Raw genomic sequence first — 18,162 nt, forward strand, 5'->3', positions numbered from 1 at the left:
CGCGGGAATTCGAACCGCCGACCTTCTGATCGGCAAGTCCTAGGCTCTGTGGTTTAACCCACAGTGCCACCTGCGTCCCCAGTTGATGGGCATTGCCATTCAAATAATGTGTGTGTGCCGTGTCATGTGATTATGTGGGGCGGGGCTTACCTGCCTCCTACATATTTTATTTAAGTCGACACCTCTGTTTTCTTGGCATGCAGCTGGCAGCCCTCAGTGGGTGATGTACTGCTGTTTTATATTCAGTGTTAGCCCAATTGATTCCTGGTCAATGAGATGATAGCACTTTCAAGTCTCGAGTGATGTTTAAATGGCTAAATAGGAAAGTGTGACACAGCTCTGCATTCTTGTAATGTGTGTGATGCATTACACAACTACTAGGGTGATGATAGAGCAGCAGCCTTGAGAGTCTGTGTAGGGACCAAGTTTGCTAGGGCTTAGTGCAGAAAACCTTAGTGTCTTGCGTTTAGTCAGTGCATGAATGGGGAGCTGGACCTCGCTGCCCTGCCCTCCGATATCTCCATGTGTTGTCTGAAGTAGGCTTTTGAGGGAGGCCTCTGTGCATGGAGCTGTACACAGGAAGGCTGTGATGATGGTGCTGTAGGCACAGCCTTGTTGCTGTTTGAATATGTGGGCATAGCTTCCAGTGAATAATCAAGAGGACCCCTTCACCCTTGATGGCAACAACTAGAAAGATGCTTTCGGGTTCCCACCAGTGTAGTTGCAGTTCGTCCCTTCTCTTTTTCATTCAGGCGGCGCAAGGCACTTGAGAGTGTAAGCAGCCTGCTTGTGTAGTTGTGCAGACTCTTGCTGGTCCTATTGCACAACCTCCTTGAATGTTGTGTGGCTGGAATGTGTTCTTGAACTGTGATAATGGACCTCGCTTGTCTGAAGAGATGTGTTGTGTGCACTCAAGAAACCTCGTTTGCTTGGCTGGAATGTAGCCCACTAAATGAAGAGAGTCCTGTATCTGTTGCTCTGCTCAGTTTTTGTCCAGCCACCACTGGCATGTGGTCCCCATGATACTATGCAGCCCTTGGGCTAAACGCATGCATCTCACTTGATATCTCTACTCTTGATCATGAGCAGCTGAATATTTTTTAAAGGCAATGTGATATGAAACCTCTATGACATTGTATCCACACATGTAAGTTATCACTTGATACTGAAGTCGTCAAATGATGTGCACACACACATTAGCAGAGTATAAGGCAGACCCTTATAACTGAGTTTAGACTCTTTTTAGCAGTGCAGTTCTCATATTATTGCCATCTGAACAGGCACCACTGACGTGCTGCATTGGGTTAATATTTGGGAAAAAATAAATGCAGTTACTCTGCAAACAGGGCAAACTCTGTGTTGATTGACTGAACTAGTGGGACTTACTGGCCATCCTGGAGCTAAAGGGGCTGATGCAGACAAAGGTAAGGACCCCAAAGCTTTTTACTTAACCATTTAAACCATCTATTTCAACTCATGGAACTTTGTGTGATAGGCTTTTGCTATCTAGGAGGAAATGGGCAGAAAAGTGAATGGAGAAAACTAGGTTCAGGCCTCCCTGGACCTGGTAAGATTCCAGAGTTTACGAGACAAATGTCTAAGTGTGCTACTCCATTTCCTCATTATGTTCAACTACCTTCTGTGAAACTCTGCATCCACTTTAGAATAAAGCAACCAGAGCTAACCACAGCTGTTTTTTGCAGGCAGCTGAGCCAACCATTTTGGCCATTGTTTCCCAAAGCATCCTTTGTATATTTGTATACTGGCTGATATGTAGCAGCTCTGTCTTGGGGTATGTAGTCTGGACAGAGGTGCATCAGTTTCTACACAAAGGCGTATTGTGGCCAAGAATACAGGTTAGTTCTCACTGAGGTAATAAATCGAATGCCTGATGGCATTCCATCCCAAACCTCCAAGGCTGTTGCAAGGATAAAATTAAGATAACCGTGTTTTATTTATTTCATTTATATCCCACCCTACCAAAGGAGCCAAGGATGATTGCATATGCCATATTTTACTAATGTAAATAAATGGCTGAATATTCTTTCACTTCGCACTCAGAAACCAGGTAGCAGGAAGGATGACCCTGTTATTTTCTGTTTCTTCATCCAGGATTTCTTGGCTATTCTGCAATTTGGCTGTTCCAAAATTGGCTATTCCACTAGGCTCCCCTGGATATAGTGGTCCCCCGGGTGTTTCTGGACTGTGAGAAGTAAGACTATGGCACCCACCCTCTCATCCTGGATTAGTAAAGGGGTTGCCTATTTATAGAACATTCAGTTGGAAGATTCTGCTGACATGTGTTGGAAGACTGCAACATTAGATTATGATAATTTGTAAGTAAAAATGGCAAGTGTCATTTTTCCTCCTTTCCCTAATTTCTACTATATGCATCCTTGTCTAACTTGCGTATTGTCAAAGTGTGCTGTCTCCCCAAATCACAGGTGTATCCCCATCAGGTATAGATAAGTAACCACTATAAAACAGCCACGCTAACAAGGGTTCCTATGCTTTGTTCCCCTGCTCTTTCCAGCAATGCTGTTTTTTGAGTAGTAGTTCTTGCAATAGATGGATACATAAAGGATGCTTTAAATGGTGGCTACGATATAAGCCACCGTGTCTTGCTTTTCCGAGAGAAAAGAAATTTGTTCCCATGCTAAACTCACTGATGGTTTGCCACAGAAGAGAGCTAAGAGAGATACCATAGCTCAGGTGTAGAGCATATGATGTAGCAGGTCCCAGATTCAAATCCCTTGTTTTTGAAGTATCAGATGGTAGGTAATGGAGAAGACCTCTGCCTAAGACTCTGGTGATGGAAAAGACACTTCAGCCAGTCAGAGCAGTCAGTATTGGGTTAGACAGAACAAATAATCTGGTCTGATATAAGGCAGCTTCCTATGTTCCTATGATCAAGTAAGTTTTAAATGAATGGATGCAGTTCTCCACATCTGTACTTCAGCATTTAGCAATGGAGGTGTAGATCTAGAAAACTGCTCACCAGTTACTTCCGATAGGAAACCAGAAGCAATTTGGAATGTACTTGGCAATGGCTTCCCATCCACTTCCATGGTTTCTAGTGATCATATTCCCACCATGACTTTAAAGTGCATGTCTAATGCCTAGCCTCCTTGACAACCACAGATATTTACAGCTAAGATCTGAAGCAGCTGTTAAATGTGAGACTAAAAGAACCTCCACTTCGCAGTACGCACTATGCAGTTGACTACTGCAGCTAGTTTAGCCACTGCCAAGAATGCACGCAAAACAAACACTTAATGTCAAGATATTTACCACAAAGGAATCAAAGGTGGTTAATTATTATTATTTTTTTATTGCCAGAATAGTAAATGTTACACAGATGGGCCTGCATGGTATTACCCGGGTTACAAGCAAGCAAAAAATGAATAGAAATGTTTGGCCACAGCAAAAGAAAAGGCACATTCTAATAAATCTGCCCTAATAAAAGCAGAGTGACCAAATGAGAATATAGCATAGCACAATTGGGTATAACATTTGTTGGAGAGGATTTTCAGACCATCACCGTTGTGCAGTGCAACATCCACACAGATAAAAAAGTGGCTTTAAAAACATCAACACTGATAAAAAACAATATGAAGCCTGGGATAATAGTTTGTGGCCATGCATGACTATTTGAAGGGAACAAAAGCAAATGCTAAATACATGAGGAAAGATGCTTGCACACCAACATCAGAGAGAGAACTTGCCTCCTCCATTTACTATGAGAAGTCCGCACCCAAGACATTTAGAAAGCATGCACACATGCAAGTGAGTTGTATATATATATACATGTATGGAGAAGCACAGCATCCCATCCAGAAAGATTTATTTTATTGGCATTTGGGTTTGGCTTCTATTCTGCAGCTTAACTATTTCACCCAAGCAAGTGCTAATATCACCAACAACCAGTTCGTTCTGTTTGTTAAAACAAAGAAGGAATACAGATCCCAGCAGATGCTTCCCGTGCTAAATTCAGATAGGCTAGCTAGCTAATGACTAGCGCCCAAGTGAGCTGCTGCTGCTGACGGTTGTATAGGAATAAGAATACGAGGCATTTGTGTTTGCATCAAAGCTTCCTCTCCTTGATCCACTGCGCGAGCCTGAGCGGGATCCACTGCGGGATCCACTGCGCGAGCCTGGTGCTGAAGAGACATTGTATGGGCTGGAGATGCCTTTGGATGAAACCGAAGAAGCTTCCAGTAAGCGGAGCCCAGTTATGTCTTCCACCATCGAACGATTCATTGCATCTCTGAAGGAGATTTTCAGCTTTGTTTTGGGACAGGTCAAAATCTTCCCATAGTTGCTGGTGTCTTGTAACCTCTGGGCTGTCCGGCCATCAATCAGCCCTTTTCGAATGGCTTCTTCAGTACTTATTCTCCCACGGACTTCGGGGTCAATGAGACCTCCGGTGATAAACTGAAACTCGAGGAAGCGCTGGCCAGCCTCGTAAGGAAGCCACTTTTCCTTCACAGCCTCTGCGGCTGACATTCTGTTTCGGCCCTTGATGCCTTCAAACCCTATGAAGGCTTTATGAGCTGGCTTCAGCCGTGTCGACATCTCGTGGTCAATGAGGCCTTGGGCGACCGCTTCCTGAAGGGAAAGCCGCTGGCCTGTGACAGGGCATATTATGCCTCCCGTGCAAGCTTGCGCTTCCAGCAAACGCTGGGCAGTAATGCTGTCAACAATGCCCCGTTGCACGGCTTCTGAAATGGAGATCTTCTCCAAATTTTCTGTGTCAAATATGGCTGCGATTGGACTCGTTTCCTCGAGGGACTCAGAAAAGGAGCCGGAGCCGGAGCCCGAACTGCTCTTTAGCTTGATAGATGAACTCTTGATACTCAGTACCGTAGGGGAACGAGTGGACTCGTGTCTGAAAACTTCATCACCGCCATTCCTGCAAGCAATCATGTCTGCAAACTGAGTGAGGCTTAATGACCCGGAACGGTATTGCTCAAAAAATTTCTTGTCCACAAGGCCTTTGTCAATGGTGTCCTGGATGTCATACTGGTGGCCCGTTTTCCTGTCAACAAGCACTACTCTTGTGCTCCCATCTGAACCTGTTATAGTGATTTCTTCCCATTCGCATTCCTGGTCAGAAAGCTCCAGGTAAGTGTCATAGTCTATGAGGCCTTTATTGTACGCTTCCTGGACGGACATTTCCTTATTTGTGTCTGGATCTACGATGACGACCCTGCGCTTCCTGAGGGTGTTTTTCTGTGAAGTCTGCACCACTTTCTTCTTCTCTCTCAGGGGCAGGAGACAGAGCCCACTTCCTTCATCGACTATGCACCTTTCTTTCAACTGCAAGTAGGTCAGGTTTTCTTCTGTGTTGGGGTCAAAAAAGCCTTTGGTATCGTCACTGGGATCAGAGAGAATGTTATTCAGCTCTTTGTCGAAGTAGCCACGTTGGTATGCCGTGCCGACTGGCAACCGATGACTTTCCTTCGGGTCGATGATCCCACCAGTGGCTATCTGGGCCTCCAACAAACGAATCCCGTGGCCTCTCTCAATGAGTTCCTTGTTCATTGCTTGGAACAAGGAGATGATGTTTCCTGTTTCTGGATCTTTGTACCCAGTGACTGCTCTTTCAGCAGACAGGAGTTTTTCTTTAAATTCTATTCCAACTAGGCCTCTTTTGTAAGCTTCTTCCACCGTGTGTCGTGAATTGTTCACAGGGTCCACAACAAATCCAGTGGCTGCCTGGGCTTCCAGAAGCTCAAGAGCTGTTCCTGGTCTAACCAAACCTATTTTCATGGCCTGGTAAATGCCAAGCTTCTCTCTGGTGGCCTCGTTATAAATGCCAGCTATGCAGCTGGAGCCCTGGAGGAAATCCTTGATTCGGTCGCTGACTTCTTCAACCGTGATTACTCCACTTTCCAGATCATTTGCCGTCGACTCCCGAATGATGCCAGAGTCTACTAACTCAGAAATGTCAATGGGCTTCCTGATGCCTTGGAATGACATGCTTCTCTTCTGCACGGGAAGGAGGAGCAAACCAGTGTGTGGTTCGATTCTGCATTTCGCCCTCAGCTTCGTGTAACTTATGGCCTTCTTGGTGATCGGGTCAATTAAGTTATTTAAACTCTGAGGTTGGTTCAAGGATCTGACCAGGTCTCGATCAATCAGCCCACGAGCTAAAGCGATGTCTTTCGGCAAGAACACACTGTTGATGGGGTCAACGATTCCTCCCGCAGCCAGCTGAGCTTCAAGGAGACGTATCCCGGTCTCTCTGTCGATAAGCTGTTTACCGATGGCTTGTGCCACAGGCACGGTTTTCCCTGAGAAGGGATCTTTAAATCCGGTGATAGCCTTTTCAGCGGTGTAGATTTGCTCCCGGTCATCAAAATCAATCAGGTCTCTAGCAACTGCACTGTCCACGCTGAGAAGTTCGTTGCGGTGGGGGTCAATCACACCTCCGGTGGCTGCCTGGGCTTCCAAAAGGAAGACGGTGTTCTCTGGGCTGAGAAGCTGCTTCCGTTTAGCCTCCACCAGGGAATACTTGTCCTTAGGGCTAAGAGAGGCCCCGGCTATAGCCCCAGCTCCTCTGAGATAGGGTTCGAGATCAGCAGCAACTTCCTCCACGGATTTCTGCCCCCTCAGCAGCTTATCTAGGGTGGACTTGTCTATCAGCTGGCATTCGTACAGCTGGACAGCAGTTATTTTTTTCCGCAGGCCATTGAAGAGTAATTTGGAAGGGTCGATGGCAAAGTCATCTTCTGTCTGGGTGACTCTGCTGGCCACATATGGGCGCTGCTTCAGTTTCTCAATTTCCCTTTGCAGCCTCAGGCGCTCGGCCTCCATCTCCGACTGGCTCTTTCTGCTTGTCTCTTCCAAGCGGCTGCGGTACCTCTCTTCAATCCTCTTCATCTCTGCCTGCAGCCTCTCAATCTCTATCAGCAAGGCACTCTTCTCCCTCTCGCTCTTATCTCGCTCGGACTCAATCTTCCTGATTGTCTCTTCCTTCCGGGAATATTGGCTCTTCCACTGATTTAAGTCGTTCAGGATTTGTTGCTTCTCATTCTCCAGCCGCATTTTCAAGCGGGATTCTGACTCCAGCGTGCCTTTGGCCCGATTCAGCTCTTCCTCCAACCTCAGCAACCTTGCTTTGTCTTGTTCCAAGGCATTAATTTTTATCAGCAGCGCTTCTCGTTCCTGCATAATATGAGTATACTGGGATTTGGATTCTTGGATCCTATGGGATGTCTATTTTTTTTTTTAAAGAAAGAAATAAACAAGGAGAAAATTAGTGCCTCTTCTTAACATCCTATATTCCCTATATTTCAACCTATCCTATAAGGGGTACTGGATAAATATGGCCCTGAGTAATAAATATGATGTTTTGGATGCAGCTGTGGATTTGTTTTATTAATACAGGATAGTACACTGATAGAAATGGGCTAAAAAGAATTCTAACAGGAGAGTCTGGGGCATGACCCAGCAAACTGGGGTCCTGCCAGTTTCAGTGGAAAGATTAAGCATGTGTTTAACAGCGCAGTCCTACAGGTCTACTCAGAAGTAAGACCCACAGAATTAAATGGGGATTACTCCCAGGCAAGCGTGCATAGGACTGCAGCCTTGTGCATACAGCACAATCCTATCTCTTCCCTCTGAAATCAACAGGAATTAAAAATACTTAGCTTGGGGTGGATTGTACTGTCAGTGCTTAATATTTTCCCTTTCTCACCTGTACATATATACGACATGCAGTCTTAATTTTGACAGTAGTCTAGCAGAAGCTAAGTATTTTGGGATGCCTGCACTTCAGTACTGTCTCTGATAAAATTTGTGTCTACTGAAAGGGGACCTTCATCTTGCTCTGTTTACAAAACATATGTATCACGACATCAAATCCAGACTGATCTTACCTGGAGCCGATTTACCCACATTAACAAAAAAAAAAAAAAAACCAAAACCAAAAAACTAATTACTTAATTCCACAATCTTTTTCTTCTTTAAAAAAAGCGCTTATTTTGAGACTACAACTAGACTAATGGATAAAGTTCCATCACGTATCTTATGTGATGAATCTGAGTGAATGAAAGTACATAGATAATAATGTGTGTGTGAATTACAGGTGTGGGGAGGGGACAATGAGAGCAAACAGATACCCCACTGAGGAAAATACTGCTTGTGGACCAATCTTGCACTAGCAAACCAATATAGTTCAGCAAACATTGCTTAAGGTAGGCTCTCCATTCATTTCAGTGAGTGAATTGATATGAATTGAGGCTGAACTGTAGCAATGCCTGATGGGTTGCTCCTAGTAAACAAAGACAGGGAAACATAACTATCATTTTACTTGAAAATTATGAGCCCAAGCTACTAGGCAAAATGGCCAGACTCCAACACAGAAGAAAGCACACTTGAGGCAATGTCAATAGGCTTAAGTATGCTCTACTCTGTGGAGGATTGTGACTCATAGATTTCTTTCTTTTTTTAAGAAAGAAATGAAAGCAGTGACATGTATAGCATGCACACATACACACGCACATATATAATTATGTATAATGTGCATTTTAGACAATATACAGGTACATAAGCAGCAATAAAATGTATACCAAATATACAACACCAGTATAACTATGTATACACTTTTGCATATGTACACTTTTTAAGGTATACATGTATGTATTTATGTATTTACATATACTACCCTACAGCAAAATAAAAAATGAGAAGAGCAAAGGAGATAAGGATAAGCTCCAATATGCAACTTCAAGAATAACATATTGTATACCCCTCTTTGGGGGTTGAGATGTCAGAGTAACAGGTTTTGGAAATATGGCCTGGTCTTCAAAGTCCTGCTCCTTTCTAAGGATGATGAAGAGTTGACCAATTTTCCATAGGAAAAAACGCTAAATTTTATTGGAATGACATATCACCCAAAGATTTTTTTAAGCACCAAAGGTAACAAAAGCAGATGCTAGGTAAGATTTATATCTCCTTTGCACTAGTTTAGAAGCGACCCAAATGAGAATAGCCTGCAGGATCAGGCCAATGGCCAATCTAGTCCAGCATCCTGTTCTCACAGTGGCCAATCAAATGCCTGTAAGAGACCTGCACTTAGAAGCCAGTTGGAATTTTTATATCAAATTTTAAAAGGAATCAATTAAAATCAATACATAAATTTAGGTCCAATGATTGGTTGGAAATGCATTTGGTGTTGAATTATTTGAGGGACAGTAAAGTTGTGATCAAATATTTGTGAATACCTCCATAGCCTGCTTTTGGAATTTCTCAATTTCCTGTCTCAAATTGTCCCTTTCTTTCTGTAAACCATTTATCAGACCCTGAAGTTCCAGGGTATGCTTGCTGCTTGTCTGTAGTTGACTCTTAAGTTCAATAATTGTGGCATTTTTTTCCTCATCCACTTCACTTCTGCCCCTTCTTAGATCATCATACTCCAATCTCACATTACGCAGCTCTTCCTCTAACATCAAGTGTTCTTTTGTAAGGTTCTCGGTAAGAGACTGAAGTCTTTCGATTTCTATTTTGCACTCATTGAGGCTTTTGCTCTTGTCCTCAATAGCCTTTTGCAAGTGCTCATTGCGCATGTGAGCTTGCTTTAGATTCTCTTGCTCTTGCACCACCTGGCGGCGCAAGGTTTCGATCTCTGAAGTGTACTTCCTTATCTCTTCCAAGTATCTCTGCTTTTCCCTCATCTGACCATCTAGCACCTCTCTCTGGTGCTTCAAGTCATCTTCACTCCTTTTCTTGACCATCGAGACCTCCTCTATCTGCTGAGTAAGGTTGGTGATCTTGACAGATTGCTCTCTGTAAGACCTCCTCATAGATTCTAACTCTGCTTCCACTTCCTTCCTCTTGGCAGTTTCTTCTCCTATGGCTCTAGCCTGCCTACTAAGCTCCTCCTCCAGCTTGCGTTTCTGCTGCTGCAGCTCTTTCATTGTGCCCTGCAGCCTTGTGCTTTCTTGATCTTTCCCTTTTTTGTCCTGGGCAAGCCTCTCGTATTCGCTTTTTAGCCGTCCCAGTTCCTGCTCTTGGACTTTCAACCTGCTGATGGTCTCTGTGGCGTTGATGTTTACTTTCTCCAAATCATACTGGACTCTTTGCAATCGGATATTCTCCTCCTCCATAGACTTCCGCTGGTTTGTTTCTGCTTCTAGCAACTTTCTCAGCTTTTCAATCTCTTTGTTTTTGTCCTTAATGGTCCTCCCAGCATCGTCAAGAGACTGCTTGTAACGCATGGTCTCCTCGGAGTATTTCTGGACAGTCTGTTTTAACTCAATCTCAAGCTGCTGCTTCTTTTGCGAGATCTCAGAGCCAATGGCTTTTTGCTGGTGAGCATTTTCTTCCACTTGTCTAAGGTTCTCCGATGTCTGACTTATAGTGTTCTTCAGTCTCCTAATTTCCTCACATAAGCTCCTATTTTCTCTCACGACATTGTCGAGCTGTGCTCGGTAATTACTGGATTCCTCGTCCTTCTGCAGTGTCACCTGATTTATTGTGGTCTTTGTGATATTAATCTCAGTCTCATACTTGTTCTTTAAACTAATAATTTCCTCGTCATAACTGTTCCTTACCTTAGCCAATTCATTCTCAAGTTCCCATCGGCTTTTAGCCTCTTCCTGCAGCTGAATCTTTACTCTTTCAAGCTCCTTGGTTTTGTCCTGGATGGTCAAAGCAGCATCTTCAAGCGCTTGCTTGTACCTCGCGTTGTCTTCGTTGCGCAGATGAATGATCTGTTTCAGCTCCAGCTCGATCTGCTGCTTCTGCTGAGCCACCTCCGAGCCGCAAGCCTTCTGCTGAAGAATATTTTCTTCTGCTCTCCTCCGCTGCTCTGTAGCATCCAAAATGCTGTCATTGAGCCTGATGATCTCATCCTTCAGATCTCTGTTCTCTCTCTGCAGCTTATCGATCTGGGCTCGGAGGTTTTTGGCATCATCTTCTTTCTGGGATGCTATCTGGTGGATGGTGGTCTTCTTAATGTTAATCTCGGTTTCATACTTGTTCTTTATATTACTCATCTCCTCATTAAACTGGTTTCTTACCTTAGCCAGCTCATTCTCATATTCTCTCTTCCGATTCCCCTCGTCCTGGAGAAGCACCCTTAACCTTTCTATCTCGTACTCCTTCTCCTTGATGACTTTCTCAGATTCTATCTTTTGCCAACCAAGGCTTTCTTTCTCATTCTGCCTTGTCTTCTGCAGTTGGTCAAAGTCAGTTTTCTGCTGGTCATATCTGTCCTCCAATAGCTTCCTTTTCCTCTTCTCATCTTCAATCTCATAAGTCAGCCTTGTTATTCTGTCATTCAGATCTTTTATTTGAGCATAGCACTTGTCCAAGTTTTGTTTGGCAGAGCCACCATCCAACTCTGCTTGCCTCTTCATCTCTTCCAAACCCATCAGTTTGGCCTTCAGCTGGGAAATTTCCAACTGGTACTTCTGTAGGTTTTGCTCCAGGAATTTGTGCTTATTGCTGTTATCGGAATTGGCATCTCTGGCTAGTCTCAGCTCTTCTTCCAACAGTTCTATTTTGGTGCTTTTCATCTGCAGATTCAGAAAGCATGAAAGATAAAAATTACCTATCGTAACCATTTTTGACCAACAGCAGACACACACACACACACACACACCACTCCACAGCTAATTTTAATAAAATGCCTTTTTTGCTGTTTGGTTATTTTATTTTTTAATTTATTTATTCTCTTGTTAACCATAATGGACAAGACTCTTGAGATTCTCAGCGAGGCCTTTTTAATATTTCATGGTTTTCAGTGCAAAAGTCCTAGTGCCCCAGAAAACATTGAATCTGGAGGAATATATGCTACTCTATGTCAAGCTCTGAAAGCAGACTTAAACCAGAGCTCTGGGGTTCATTTTTCTGGTTTTTACACATCTGTTAGCCTAGGAAAACATTTTTAAAGGCATGATATAAAATGTTTTTTGAAATAAAGAAACTTGTTGATCGCATATCATGTCTGAACCAATATTGGACCAAATAGAAAACAACTGTACAGAAACCAGGTGTCCACAAACAGGCTAATTTATACAAAAAGGAAAAAGAGGGGAAGGTGTTAATGCTCACAGCGGCCACTAAATACTATTCTCCCTCTTGGATGCCCTGCACGCTAATCTCAATATGTGAAGGAAAACTGGTTCCTTAACAGCAACTGAACATTACTCTATACATTCTCAGGATCCTGTTTTTATTGCTTCATGTGTTCAATGGCCAAGACTGGGCATCCAAAGCCATGCTCAAATTCAGGTTGTGCCCCATGTAAACCTGGTGCAAAACCAAATTCAGGGGTCCTGAACTTGAGAGAGTGACGACCGAAGCTAAAATGAAAAATCACATCTACTCAGGGTGGATTTGATTTAAATCAAATTGATTTAAATCACTAGTCAGTAAGACTTGCTTTAAATCACTAGTCAGTAAGACTTGATTTAAATAATTTTTTTACAGAAAGACTCATTCTTGCTGGTATAATCTTAATATTTACAACCAGATGAAGGTTTCATGGAAAACTTAAAACAAATCCTTATTTCCTGATGAATAGCCTTTGGCGTATAAGTAACTTAAATAGAAAACTGTATTTAGAAAGATTTTTTCCTCAAAAAGCATTTTATTTTAAAAATCCAATTTAAATCAAAAAAAGCAGATTAAATTTTTTTTCAATCCAATTTTTTCCCCATTTTTTTTAAAATCATTTTTTAAAAAATCCACCCTGCATCTATTGTAACAGGAATAACTAGGAATCAATCTACATGGGCAACAAATCATCTGATAATAGCTCATTCTAAGCTATTACATCTTCAAACTGCAGATGAGCCCATCACTTGCTTGAAGGATGCCTCATGGGGTGGGTGGGGGGAGCCTCATGCACCTAAACCACTAAAATATCCAGGAAAGCTACTCTAAAATCTTCCTAATATGCCCATTTTTTAATGTGCAGGAAGCAGCATTTGTTTTACGGGAAGCAGTGTTCAAACAAGGAATCAGCTCTATCTGCAGTCTAAACTGGTCTAGTCCACAAAAAGCTGTACTGTATGAATCTGCTGAATGCACGCCTCAAATTTAAGACTAAAAAAGCTGAATCGTGTATAGCAAGAAAATTTGGTTTCCATGTAGAAGTATAGCCTTAGAATGTTATCTATTATTGCATGAAGGTATTATTAACAGCATCAAAAATATTTACAAAGCACCCAGGAACCGGACAATTCACAATACATAAAGGAAGAGGGATATTACCTTTAAATCTTCCAAGCTCTTTAACATTTCACTCAAAAACTTGTAATAGTCTCCTGATTTTGTAAGAAGTTCAATGTAACGAGACTGGATCTCAGCAGCCTGCATGGAGAGGGGGAAAAAAGCAATCTATTGTCAACCTATCCCAAACGCTATGTTTCGTCTGCATCAACAGGTTTGGGATTTTGTGCTGTTATTATTTTAACATAAAATTTCAGCCTAATCCTAGACATAAGTGTAAATGTAAATGACCTCTGACAGTTAAGTCCAGGTCGCAAACGACTCTGGGGTTGCGGCACTCATCTCGCTTTACTGGCCGAGGGAGCAGGCGTTTGTCCGCAGACAGTTTTTCCAGGTCATGTGGCCAGCATGACTAAGCCCCTTCTGGTGAAACCAGAGCAGTGGATGGAAACGCCATTTACCTTCCTGCCGGAGCGGTACCTATTTATCTACTTGCACTGGCATGCTTTCGAACTGCTAGGTTGGCCAGAGCTGGGACCGAGCAACGGAAGCTCACCCAGTCATGGGGATTAGAACCACCGACCTTCTGATCGGCAAGCCCTAGGCTCAGTGGTTTACACCACAGAACCACCTGCATCCCTGACATAACTATAAATGAGCTTAAATGGATTTAGAGCTGATCTACAAATAGTGGAACATCCCATGGTGCAGCCCTTTCTAGATTTTACCACTTTAGACTACAGTAGTACCTCGAGTTAAGTACTTAATTCATTCCGGAGGTCCATTCTTAACCTGAAACTGTTCTTAACCTGAAGCACCACTTTAGCTAATGGTGCCTCCTGCTGCTGCCGAAGCACAATTTCTGTTCTCATCCTGAAGCAAAGTTCTTAACCCGAGGCACTATTTCTGGGTTAGCGGAGTCTGTAACCTGAAGCCTATCTAACCCAAGGTACCACTGTATTAGCCTAGCGGGGAGAGTGTTATGCTTAACTTCTTCTCTGTGTTTGAAAAACAACCACCACCCTAAACCACCCTGCCTGCAGAAAAACAGCCAGCAAGGAGGGAAATTAGGCTAGAGCACACCAGCTTTGGATCGCAGAGGGGTTATGACATGACATATATATACCAAGTATGCAATTCCCCAATCTGCATTCTGAAACACCACCCCATGCTTTTCTGGAACATCAGTCTCTCGCGTGGTTTAGCAAACAGGTTCCTGCCCAGTGCTACAACACCATAGATTTCCTTCAGAACTGTGTGCACACCTACAGACTTGGTTTCACCAAGCAAGAACATTACCAATTATCATGAAAGTGCACTTTATTATCATTTACCTCTTTCAGAATTAGCCCTGAAGGAGACTGGACCATGCTGCGCTTAATGGGGATGTTCAGCAAAGTCTCCAGTCCTGAGCAATAAGCTGCAGCCTGCAGTTCATAATCCTGCAGAAGAGAAGAAAACACAATTCCTTTTGTAAAGACAGCCACCGTATGCCTCCTGACCTGGATTTTCAGAACTGCAGGGGGGCAATAACCTACTCTTTCAACCTTTTGTCACCAGCTGAAGACCTGGTTATCTGCCCAAGTTTCTGGTGGAATTTTGGTTCCAGTGTTGATGTTTATTTTAGCTGGCTGGTTGTAAATATCTCCCTTGTTTTTAGTCCCTGTGTGATGTATTAAATTTGCAAGCTGCTCTGGAACTACACTTGTAATGAAGAGTGTGTTTTAGACAGACAGATAATAAATAAAACCCCAGGTCCTGATTTTAAGAGTCAGTACTATAGAGGGTTGGAGGAGAGAGTAGTTGCTAAAAAGAAGAATAAGAAATGCATTTAAGACCAGACATGCTGGAAGTAAGGTAGAGAAACTTTTTTCCACAACTTGCATTAAAAACTCTTTGAATGAAAGGCAACAGAAAAGGATTTATTGTACAAGCAGATCAATGGAGTTTAAATAACATGTCTTAAACTTCCAAAAGTCAGCCCCATGATTAACCCAGAAAGGGGTATAACAGAATGATTTGGGAATAAGACCCACTGATTTTTTTTCTTTTTCAAATGCTTTCTAGAAGTATGCTCAGTACTGCAATCTGAACAGAACTACTAGAAACACAAAAATAAAAATAAAATCACAAAATAATCCTGTGCATGTTTTCTTTCCCTTGGCCAATACACCTCAGATTGTTGTCAGCATTTGTGCTTTTCCAAATTTGCCTTGGAAGTTTTGGACCAGCCAGACTATCATGGATACACTTCCAGAAATACAGAGTCTGTCAGTGGATCTGTGTCTTGTAAACTTTGGTTTGCCCAGTAACTGAGCCTATTGTGCTGAGAAATGTGAGTGTGTGAAGGGTGAGAAGGATTTAGTCTAGGATTAAGAAGAGAGAGGGGAGCCTTGCAGGATTAAGCTCTTGTAGGAAAAGGTATATTCTTAGGGGAATGTTCAAAAATAACAGTACCTTGATTGCAGCTGAGCACACCTCTGCATTCTTCATCACATCTTCCACTCTGTCTCGCTTGCTTGTGATTTCAGCATGTAAGTTCTGCAAAAAAACAACCCCACAATATTAATTTTATCAGATTTCTAGCTGTCAAGTCTTCTTTTGGTTCAGGAGAATGGCAACACTTGTCAATCACTCCACTGATGATACTATCTCTCTCATGGTGATCCCAAGAGACAATTGTGGTGACAAAGATGTATAAAGCAAGCTTAGCTGAGATGGGATTTGAAATCGGGACATCAAGCTCCTAACTTACACCCTTAATCATTATTGCATTAGCAGGGATTCTGACACAAACTCCTAATACTTCGCCGAATCTAAGTTGGTTTCACATCAGCCAAATTACTGAGGGGAAACACTTTGCAACACCGAGTGCAAGACAATACCTTTTGCTCCTGCAGATATCTCATGACGGTGCTAACATCTCCCAACTTCATGGCTTCAATAGTTTCCTGCCGCCGCCTGGCATCACAAATCCATTTATTCAGAGCCTGGTAAAGATCCCGATAGGTTTTCAGCTGCTTCACCTGTTTTTCTAAATCCCAGGTCCTGTAAGACAAAGTAGCAACACATGAAGCTGCCTTAAACTAATTCACACCACTAGCCTATGCAGCCCAGTGCTGCCCACTATAATTAAACGCAATCTTCCAGATGTGAGATAGAGGTCTTTGCAAGCAGAATTAATCCTAGGACCACTACACAAAGCATATGGCCTCCTAGGAACAGAAAGAGATCCCCTTTGCTACTTCAAAAAGCTCCAAGTTAATGCACACATCATGCAATATCTGCAAAATCTGCATGCCATGCAACAGTTGCAATATAGATTGACATATGCCAACATAAAAGCCTTCTGCTTTAAAAGGCACCAGTCAGTAGTGGATAGCGCAGTGAAGCAATGGCACTCAGCTGACCTCCCACCAGCTGAATTGCTGCTGCTTACCGGGAGGGAGAATGTGACGGGTGAAGTTGCAGGGAGGTCAGAATTGTGCAAACACACTGGCAGAGCCAATCCAGTGCTCCTGCCAGTGTGTCTGCTCCACACTGACCTGCATGCTACCTCAACCCCTCTCCTTTCCTGTAAACAGTGACAACTCAGTTGGTGGAAGGTCAGGGAAGTGTTACCTCCTCCAACATTCTGTGTGACATTCCATTCTAAACATAACATATAAACTGTAATCTTCATAGAAGTAGCTGTAGTTTCCTAGGGAAGGACGTTTTCAGCTACCACGATCTCAAGTCAAACACTCATCAGTTCAGTCTGGAAATGACTTGGCGTTATGTATGAACCCAGCCCAGCAGCTTAACTTTGGCTTATTAAGTATGGTGAAAAGTCACTCATCAACCAAGGTCTGTAGCTGGTTTACAAACCATACCTAATGTTAACCTGGACCTCCTTAACTATGGCTAAAGAGCTGGCACAGCCCCAAAGCTAGAGAGTTATGAATCTAGAGCAGCAAAAATGCAAACCACTCTCAAGGCTCAGCTCAGCTGATCTCCCTGGTGCCTTTAACTATTACAGGAACTAGAAAGTCAAGTTTTAAATTATTATTTTTGCAAGATGCCTCAGCTTTAACTATTAACTATGGTTAGCATTGATGTGTACACGAGGTCTACAGCTTACTGAACACCTGATTTGAAGTTTACTCTTTAGAAATCACAAACAAACCTGTCATCGATCTGCTTATCCACCCGTTGCCAACGGTCTGTGAGGTGCCCGACTTTTTCAGTGAACTTTCCAAGATCTAAATCGTGGAGAGGATACGCCTGGCAAGACTGCGAGTGGACCTGGTGAGCCCTCTGCAGCTCTGCCTCCATGGTACTAAGCAGCGACTTCTTCATACTAAGGTCTCCTTTCATTTTCTGGAAAAAATAAGCAACAGAATAATCTATCTTCGGTATCCCAGATCTCGCCAGAAAGTAAACACAACCACAACATAATCCAGACAGCTGCAAGAAAGGGCAGAATAGGTTGCATATGATCAAACTTAACATATCTGGCAATATTTAGAGAACGCAAACAATCATAAACTGGATTATTTTTTCATAGGAAATAGAATGTGTTAATTTATGGAAGCAAGACCAAATTATGAATCGTAATATACAAATATATTATAACATTAAGCTTCACCCCTGCCCCATATTTAAAAACAGCACAAAGTCTTTAAGACATTGTGAGTAACCAATTCATGGCTCAATCTCCGATATATACATAAAACCCCCTCTCTTACCTTCAGGCAGGCTCGATAAGCTTCCACTTTATCTGGGTCCAAAGAAAGAGTATCCTCTTCTGTAAGTCTGACTTCGAACACTCGGATCACATCTTCTGTTTGGAGAATTGCCTGGAGCAGGGACCTCAGCGCATTCAAGCTGTAGCAAAACAATGCCATCAGAAAGTCATATGCAGGGTTGGGAAAAGATCGTTTGCTTTCAGTCTCTTTTCTCTCCACCCCTCATTGCTCGGGAGTAAGTGCCACTGGA

At 42.9% G+C, this 18,162-nt stretch overlaps 1 protein-coding gene across 3 annotated transcripts in view; it reads right to left on the reverse strand.

The window, feature by feature from the left end:
- Positions 1-3,317: 3,317 nt before the first annotated feature.
- Positions 3,318-18,162, reverse strand: part of DSP (desmoplakin) — a 47,391-nt gene continuing 32,546 nt past the window's right edge. Inside the window, exons 17-24 of one of the 3 annotated variants that reach the window (XM_081918140.1) lie at positions 17,913-18,051; positions 17,351-17,544; positions 16,071-16,233; positions 15,643-15,726; positions 14,520-14,627; positions 13,228-13,326; positions 11,028-11,525; positions 3,318-7,221 (exon numbers count right to left, since the gene is read on the reverse strand). In XM_081918140.1, the coding sequence (XP_081774266.1) occupies positions 4,015-7,221; positions 11,028-11,525; positions 13,228-13,326; positions 14,520-14,627; positions 15,643-15,726; positions 16,071-16,233; positions 17,351-17,544; positions 17,913-18,051 (4,492 nt within the window). In that variant the 3' untranslated portion in view covers positions 3,318-4,014. Of the gene's footprint in view, positions 7,222-9,230; positions 11,526-13,227; positions 13,327-14,519; positions 14,628-15,642; positions 15,727-16,070; positions 16,234-17,350; positions 17,545-17,912; positions 18,052-18,162 lie in introns of all 3 variants that reach the window. The other 2 variants (XM_081918139.1, XM_081918138.1) reach the window with 2 other exon arrangements.

This window comes from Podarcis melisellensis (assembly GCF_964234715.1).
Source record: "Podarcis melisellensis genome assembly, chromosome: 7".
Lineage (NCBI taxonomy): Eukaryota > Metazoa > Chordata > Lepidosauria > Squamata > Lacertidae > Podarcis > Podarcis melisellensis.